This window comes from Podarcis erhardii, assembly GCF_964252035.2.
Source record: "Podarcis erhardii genome assembly, chromosome: 3".
In the NCBI taxonomy this organism is placed as follows: Eukaryota; Metazoa; Chordata; class Lepidosauria; order Squamata; family Lacertidae; genus Podarcis; species Podarcis erhardii.
The window spans coordinates 77,714,660-77,723,878 of NC_138507.1; the positions used below are offsets into that span (position 1 = coordinate 77,714,660).

Consider the following 9,219-nt stretch of genomic DNA (forward strand, 5'->3'; position numbering starts at 1 on the left):
GACATTTACTGCCAGAAGTGGGGTTTGAATGGATTACTCCCTTTTAGTTCTTTGTTTGTTACTGATGATTTACAGAGTGAGACTGCTAGAATACTGGTCATGCTGGCCTTAGAAGCCAACAAGACTCTGCAGACATTATAGGTCACGAACCACTCCACTCTCCAGCTCAGAATGGAAGTGGTAGCTCATCTTTGTCATACTGTGCTTCAGAGCCACTTGAAGCACTTCTGAAGTACTGTGTAGCTGCAGAGCTAATCTCTCGCCCGCCTCCCCAGCTACAAGTTTGAGAGGTTGCCAGAGGGGAGAGGAATGTTCAATGTAGTAAGGTAATTTATGGGCCTCTGAAAAGGAAGTTCTCCAGGTTGTTGTTATTACAGGTGGTTATTTAAATGATTGCTTTCCCCCAAGGTTTTTAGTTATTTTTATCTTATGTGTAAGCCACCTTGAGTCCATGTCAGGGGAAAAGGCAGGAGACATGGACTCAAGGCAGCTTACAGACAGGATAAAAATAGCTAAAAACCTAGGGAAAAGCATCAATTTTAAAAAATAAACATTAATAAAATTGAAACTATCTATATGATCTATTTTAAAACGTACAGATAATTACAATAAAAACAGCATGGCACCAGCCTTTTCTTTAAAAGTTATGACCTGGTAATTCTACACACTATATGGGTTCATAGGAAGCAGTTATATGGTGTATGAATTTGAAATATCTGCATAAATTTAAACTTAAAGTTTGTCAGATTTGTTCTGCAAAATCCTTACATGCTTCAGCATGTAACAAGACAGTGCTAGTAAACTGCTAACATTGCACAGGCTGCATTACACATGTATGTTTTCAAACAAAGTAGTCTCACACTATACAAGTATTATTTGTGGTATCCCAATGGAAGCCCTAGTCTGAACTATGCTGGGACAAAATATGTTTCAAGGAACCATGAATATGCAAAATAACTGCATCCATATTCAAATTCAGTTGTTTTTCTCCTAGGGAAAATGACACTTCCAAGAAGAAAGTGTTAGCATATCATTGTCCAAATATAAAGGGGAAATAAGGCACAAAAACATTTTCCTGGTTTTGTATTTTATGACAATCTATCATTTTGTTTAAATTCACAGAAAAGATACCTGCTACATCTGTCACTCTGGATTCTCTTGCTAAGTTCCAAACATTACTAAGACATTTTCCCCTTCTGACCAGAAGATAGAAATGATGAGTGCTGGGGTCCAAGACTTCCTGAAGGACTGCAGTTTCCCCATCTCTATTTTATTGTATTACATCTCTCTCTCTCTCTCTCTCTATATATATATATAAACCCAGACAACATCAAAACAATGTCTCTTATTTAACTGGGATAAACCCCACATTTTCTTCCAGGTATTTGTCTATTTCTTGTTAGTTTCTTCTGTAGAATAAAAAATCAGAAATACGGTAACAACTTCTCTACTCAACCCTTTAACAATTTGGAATTTTAAAAGAAGTTTAATGACTCACTTTCCTATAAACTAAACTTACTCAGTTGACTCCAGAATTGCCCTCATGGGAGTTCCACTCACACAAGAGGAAGAGGGCAGGGATGCAATTTTCACCAATTCTTCCTCCCCTCTGCAGCCACCTGCAGTGTTAGAAACTCAGATATACAGTGGTACCTCTGGATACGAATGGGATCCGTTCTGGAGCCCCGCTTGCATCATGAGCAGAACGCAACCCGCGTCTACGTGTCGCGATTCGCCGTGTCTGTGCATGTGTGTGAATTCATTTTGAGCGTCTGCGCAAGCAGCGAAACCTGAAAGTAACCCGTTCCGTTACTTCTGGTTTGCCGCGGGACACAACTTGAAAAGATTTAACCTGAAGCAACTTTAACCCAAGGTATGACTGTATAAGCTAATCTCCAAATGGCACACCTTAAACCTAGGTTATGGTGCTACAACATTTGTCCAGGCACCTTTTTTTTTTGCAATGAAATTTATGTTGTTGTTGTTGTTGTTCATTTCTACACCACTCTATGTTTTAAAGAAAAAAAAATCTCAAAGCAGATTCCAACACATTAAAACATCAAATAAAACAATGCAGAATAAAACAAAATCAAACTTCCAAGAAAATATTTCATATCCTTCTCTAAGTGATATTTTGCTTTCCCCATATTTATTTACCTGCTTAATTTATATAGCTGCCCCACAGCAGAAGTACTCTAGGAAGCCAGAGTGGTATAGTGTGGTACAGTGCGTTGGACTAGGACATGGGAATTCAGGGTTCAAATCCCCACTCAGTCATGAAGCTCACTAGGTGACCTTGGGCCAGCCACTATTTTTTGACCATTTAAGGCAGAATAATTCTAACTGGGGATCCCTTTCCTAATGTACATAAGTCAACAAGGTTCCAGACATTGTCTTGTCTGCCTCTCTAGTACAGAAATCTGCACTTCCAGCAATTTTCTCACCCAAAGTCAGCATGGAGAAAAAGAGTTTTTGTCTACTCCTGTATAGATAACTTGGGGGACTTGGGATCTTTCTGGAAGCTATGCTGCTAATGACCTCTCCTAAATAATCCCAGCATACAGAAGAGAAGCTCACCTCCCTTTCTCCACAAAGGAGGAAGGAAAGGAGTAGTTCCTTTCGCATTCCACTGGATCACTGTATAAGGTAACAGCAGTCAAGATACTGTTCCTACCATCCACTGAAGTCTACTGCAAGGGCAAACAACTTTCACTTCTATGAGTTCTCTGCAATTGCCACTGGTCTCAAGAAAGCATGTGGTGGTGGCAACCACAAACAGATTTGTTAACTCCTAGTAGCAAACAAACTAAACAAAAGTATTTCAAACATTTCTTCATCACAATGTTTTGCAATTAAAGCAGATCTCTTGGATTATTCTTTGCAAAGCAACAGACCTTATAAAATAGCACACAATAGCTTTGTGTAAGTATTTTGTTTCTGTTATTGCATTAGAGTTATGTAAGAAGATGGAAGGGGGTGGAGAAAAAAATAGGGCAATGACAGGTTAGGTAGGTTATGAAAGTAGCATTTCTTTAAAGAAATGCTTGTTTACATACCCTAACAATCAGTTCTAGAGATAAACATCCCATAAGTATTTCCTTCCTTCCTGCTTTAACTTACTTGTAGTGCATGTACTCTTAAAAGCATTCCTATTCTAATCCTGTGTTTGCTTCTACACAGTTGGCAAGAAAAGTAAAACATTACAGTACTACATTCTTAACTAGGTTACAGCACATTGTCTGTAAGAACAATTGAGCTCTCAACCAATGCATGATAGTACTACAGTATTTGTCTTCAGGCTGTTTGTGTAGAAACACCACCACAAATGGCTGATATTCCTTCATAGTATTATATTACAAAAAGACAGCACTGAAAACAATTACAGCCTCTCTTATTCATTACATCAGTGATTTGCATGGTGGCAGAGGTCATTTTTTATAATAATAAAAAATAATTGAGCAGGGAGTTGGTAAAGAGGAGGAGTGTATATATAAACTAAATAAATGTTAGCATACACTCTTCATAAGCAGGATTAAAGATATTTCACACAACCTGTGCCACATAGCCAGTGTATACACCTTTAATAACTAAATTTTAAGACAAGAGCAACAGCACATGTCCATTTGTCCTTAGTACTTTATGTTTTATTTTTATGTGTCTATTATGTGTCTTTCAGATATAAAAAAGAAAGCAGCAATAACAATAGGATCAAGAGCATAAAAAATTCATCAATTCATTCACTGTGCTATCCATCAGATTTGCAGATTATCCAAAGTTGTTTTCTACTACTACAAAAAAAAAAATTGCACCCCGCCCATCTGACTGGGTTGCCCCAGCTACTCTCAACAGAATATGGGAGAACACAACAAAAGATCACACATTAAAAGCTTCCTGATACAGCTGACTCATATGTCAGTAGCAGATCACATCCATGTTCCATGTTAGTAACCAATTTTTATTTTATTTTTAAAATTTATAGACTGATTGTCTATATATGGATCTAGATTAATTATCTGCTTGGTGGCTTTATCTGTCTCTATGATGACTGCAACCCAGAATGTCTGAATGAATATACACTGCCACCAGATATGAAAAAATGTTCCCATCGCCACACATCCTCTTCCACATGCCAGACATATGAAATTTCCTAACATTTTCTAAAAGAAGATGGGGCACAAGTGGCTATCAATAGACATTTATGGAGGAATCAGAAACCCAACAATCCATTTATACTGTATTAGTTTTTATACTGGAAAGCTGCATATACTGAACCAAACCTTATAAAAGTTTGGTTTGACTCAAAAATTTGAAACTTGGTTTGACTCAAAAATTTGAACCAAACCTTATAAAAGTTTGGTTTGACTCAAAAATTTGACTCAAAGACTGAAGACTGCTGCATCTATCAAATGCCTCCTATAGTGGAATATATGTTGCAAGCACTGCCTCTGATATTAGATAGTTAATATATTCATCAATAAGAGTTGTTCTATTGAAGTACACTTATAATTTAGCATGAGTGGCTATTTGTGAAGTCGAGGGAAATGTGTAATAATTCCCATCATACATACTGTGAAGGCCAAAGGAAATATATAATAATTCCCATAACAAATAAATTACTACAGTTTTTCATGCTGTCCACTGGCATACTGTGCTAATCAATATGTAGTTATTAAGAGCACTATGTGATTAAAATGGGGTAAGATATATTTAACACATATTTGCACATCCACTGTTTCAGGATTTTCAGTTGATCACAAACCTATAATATATGAGTTTTGATACCATGCATTCATTCACACAAAGGGACTAATTGTCTTGGAATTCATACAGATGCTCCTAGGGAGTATCAATAAATCTTAATAATAAAGGCAACTTACTAAGCCATAAGCAGGAATGTGAAACTATATTTTTACCTACTTTATGATGCCTAGATTCAAGCGTGTTCAACTCAAATTATATTTATCATCAGGTTGCCAATAAAGGCTGCAGCATTTGTGCAACTTCAAGCAATAGCAAAACAGCAAGCTGGGAACAGAAATGGGAGTTTCCAGACTGATACCCTTGAACATGAACCAAAAAAGACAACACTGCCTCCTTCACTTAAGGGAACAGCCAGTAGCCCCATCAGTCAGAGCTTGTGGCATTTGTTCTAAAAATAATTTCAGTTCCTCAGAAGTACCTCTGTAGAGCTCTATCTCACAATTAAAAATTTCACTGCTTACTTTTATCCACTGAAGCACTACCTTCAACATCACTTTACAGATCACATTCATTCTAGTAAAACATTGAATTAACAGAAGCAGAAAAACAACCACCCTTGCTTACTGACCTATTATTCTAGTTAGTGTTACCCTTACAGTAGTAAAGGTATACTATAAAACATTCTTTAAACATGATATAAAGGGAAACAATGAGTTCTTTTCTAAAAGTTTAGAGCTGAAATTTTAAACAATATGCTAGCCATTTGCAAAAAGGCAGACAGTTAAAATGTGACACAGTGAAACAGAAGAAAAGGTACTAGAGGGTATATACCACAGAGCCTGGCAACTTCTTCCACAGTACAGGGCAAAAAGGAGATGAGTCACAGCGCTAAACATGCTACGGGGTGAGCTCCTGACTAGCCAGCTCTTTATTTTTCCTTCTGTGCACATGTATCACAACTATTAATCAAAGCTCTGACATGCAACAGAATGAGGTCTGAAGCAGGATATGCAGAATTCAATGCTGCCACAGCATACTGAATGAACAAACTATTCTCTCTCTTATACTACAGCTGTCAGCGACCAAAGCCATACAGCAGCTAGTCCTCTCGATGGAGTGGCAAAAGTTTGCAGCTTTTTGTTTTAGCCAAACTATACTTTCACAAGAGGGCAGAAGTTACTTCAACCTCTTAAGAAACTCATATGAGAATCAGGGAGGAAGCAAAGTGGGCATTTTCCAAAAAGTAGGTTTCGGTCATGATTTTTTTAAATAACATCTGAACCTCTTTATAACAGAGTGATCTATTTTATTTCAACTCTTTCAAACCAATCCTATGAACATTAATTTGGGATTAAGCTCTGTTGAACACAGTGAAACACAGTGAGTAAACATATATATTCCAGACAAGTTTTTAGACGCTAAAAGCATTGGCCAATACAGAGACAGTAAGCATGTACAGAATCAGGCTGTGCCAAGATTGATATGACCAAAACTATAATGTTATGGTACTAAAATGCTAAATGCCTGACTATATCCATTCTGAAGTATGAAATACACTGTAACTTTCATTTTACACACATATCCTAAGAAACTGAAAAAAAGCACTCAGCACTTTCGAAAGTGTTTATATTTAACACCGACAGGGTTTTAAGTTGTTACAGAGTGAAGACTGCACTACATTTCTTACATTTTCAACAACATGTGAACTGCATAGTTCCATACTTCAGAACTCTATGGCTTGCTATAATCACAATATCTGATCATGAATCTTTCATCTGACATAAGACTTGCATATATAAAGAAGAATGAGTGCTGCATATTTTTAAAACAAATAGTCTTTAGATAAAAAAAAAACTATTCTTTCACTTTCATTATCAAAAGAAATCTTAATGTAAAAAAACAGATTTGGAATCAACTCACTAATTCTCTGAAAAACAACTATTTTATCAAGAGAAGACAGCCATGGAGCTTATTTCCAATTTAAATTGTATGAAACATTTGATTTTAAGTTAGTGTTTCTGGCACTGCTGATGTAGCTTTCCACATCCCTCAAGAAAGGCCTTATTCAACAGAGGAAGTAGCTTACAATATTTAATAACAAATATGGTAGGTAGTACTTATTATTCAAGTACTGTGCAACATTCGATTTTCAGTTATTCAGTAAGTGCCTCTAACAGGTTTGTAAAGCCTTGAAAGCCAGATTTGGCCTTTGATAAGGGGCTTGTTCTGGATGTTTAGATAATATGCTACACCAGGTTCTGTGTTCGTGGACAGTACAGATTTAAAATAAGGAACGCATTATTAATATTTTTTCCATCACATTCTCTTTAAGACACTGACCACCAGCTGTCAGCGCCTTTCAGTTAACGGGCACATGTCATGCAAACACTTACTGCATCCAACAGTGAAAGGCTGTTTTAAATTTCTTTCTGCATCTTGCAGCAATTTTTTTGCTGCAACTATTCCCTCCCAAACATACCCCTTCAAGCAGCCCACAAATATCAATTCAACGGGGCTCGTAGGATAAAAGTAAACTGACTCTATTGTTTAACCCCAACTGATTAAATACAACTGCTTAGTGGAGCTTCCCGCCCCACTTCATACTTTCCGATGCCCCCTATTCCTCCACCAAACTACCAAGGGCTGGCCCAGGCAGACATGTCCTCAATCCCCACGGAAAGGGTGTTGCAGAAAAACTCCAGCCTACCAGATTTATATTATGCTCTCAGCACAGTTCACGGAGGGTTTACCAAAACCGAACCAACACACGTTAGCCGGAGGGCAGAAAACAGCCTGCAGTCGAGGTCTGGAATCGGCTCCCGTCCTCGCAACCGAGGCAGACATAACCCTCCGCCGGTTCCTCACCCCCCGCCCCCCGCCCGCCCCATTAGTGCTTTTACCTTCATGATGAACTCAGGCTGCAGTAGAAAAACCCGAAAGAGGTTGAGCTGCCGAGGCTGGACCTGAAATTTAAAACAAAGCACTAAGCCACCGCACCACTCCTTTTCCGCGGTCCGCGAGGGAAGCATTTCTGCACGAGCTTCTCCCCCCCCCCCCAATACTCCCCCCTCCCTCCCCCCCCGCCTCTCCTATTCCCTCTACGCAGGCCCCTCTTTTCTCCACCGCCACAAACCACGACCTCGCCGCTCCAGCTCCCGCTTCCTCTCGGAGCCTCACACACGGCGGCTCGGCTTCCCCCTCACTCGCTGCCTTTGACGCCATTTCTGTCAGAGGAGAAACTTGCCACAACAACAACCGCTTCTTAACCCCCCCCCCCGCTCCGTCCCCGTCCCTCCTCCTCCTCTACGTCCGCTCCCCCTCTCCGGGTACCGCCTGAGGGGGGACGAGCCCTTCGCCTTCGGCTCTCTGGGAGCGGCTCCTACACCCCTAGCAGTCTCCCCCCCACAAACAAAAAAGTGGGGAGGGGGTGCCGCTGAATAAGGGAGACGAGAGAGGCAGGTTGCGGGGTGTCCAGCCAGGACGGAGAGGCGCTTTCTCGTCCATGCAGACACACACACACTCTCACTCTCTCTTCCCTGCGGGAGGGGAGGCTTCTCCATTGTACTAGGACAAGGAGCTAAGAGTGGAATGGGGGGGGGGGCTCCTCCCCATGCCGTTTAAAGAAAAGCGGCCCCCCAAAATATCTCCCAGCAACCTGTCTCGATGCCCCCCCTCTCTCTCTCTCCGTGCCCCCCCCCCATGCTGACTCCGCGGCAGGAGTTTCGGCAACAGCCGCAGCTCCCCTGCTCAGAGCTGGTCAGCGATCGAGGAATCCAGGAAAGCGACGGTCAGCGAAGGAGAAACAAGGGACGCCTTGCCTCCATCTCGCCTCCTCCAAAGGCGGCTCCCGGACCAGTATCCTCCCACCCCGCTTGCCCGGCTCCGTTCTCCGAGGGACCCAAAGATTTCGGATTCGGGTGAGGAGGGAGGGGGGCGATCGGCGAGTCCCGCCGCAGCCTCAACAAGGAGAAAAACAACAAACCAGGAGCGCTCTTTCCCCCCTTTCTCTCTTTCCCCCCATGGCCGCTGCAAAAGGCTCTCGCCTGCACGGAGCGACCCCGCCGGCCACCCGAGGCCACCGGGGCCAGGGAGATCTTCCCCGGGGCTACGTTACCTTTGTTCCTCGGCTGTCGCCCGCTTGCTCGCTGGTCCCCCCTAACCTGCGGAGAGGGGGGGCGAGGAGGATGGAGCCTCCTCCCAACGCTGGACCTGATCCCCTGGCCGAATACCACGCTTCTACCGAGCAATCGCTGGCCTGGCTCCGAAGGCAGGCGAGGGCTCCCGCCCGGCGACACCGGGGGCCAATCCCGCCCGTCCGAACCCCGGTGGCGACGGCGACAGCAGCGGCTCCTCTCCAAGCTGTTCACTACCCTCCCCCAAAACCCGAAGCGTGAGTGACAGCTGCAAGCCCGCCTTCTCCCCGCCTTGCCTCTCCGCCATTGGCTTCAAACCAGCAAGGCCCGCCTACTTCTCAGCGCCATTAGCCCCGCTCTCCGAAACACTGATGTAATTCTCTCG

The 9,219-nt window shown here is 42.2% G+C and overlaps 1 protein-coding gene across 6 annotated transcripts in view; it reads right to left on the reverse strand.

Annotated features, from left to right (window-relative positions):
• The window catches only part of ARID4B (AT-rich interaction domain 4B), an 83,316-nt gene extending 74,185 nt beyond the window's left edge, over positions 1–9,131 (reverse strand). For 3 of the 6 annotated variants that reach the window (XM_081856349.1, XM_081856345.1, XM_081856346.1), the window contains exons 1-2: positions 8,520–8,540; positions 7,602–7,664 (exon numbers count right to left, since the gene is read on the reverse strand). In XM_081856349.1, coding sequence (XP_081712475.1) covers positions 7,602–7,664; positions 8,520–8,525 — 69 coding nt within the window. In that variant the 5' untranslated portion in view covers positions 8,526–8,540. Of the gene's footprint in view, positions 1–7,601; positions 7,665–7,834; positions 7,939–8,519; positions 8,541–8,815 lie in introns of those variants that run through there. The other 3 variants (XM_081856347.1, XM_081856348.1, XM_081856350.1) reach the window with 3 other exon arrangements.
• Between the last annotated feature and the right edge of the window lie 88 nt (positions 9,132–9,219).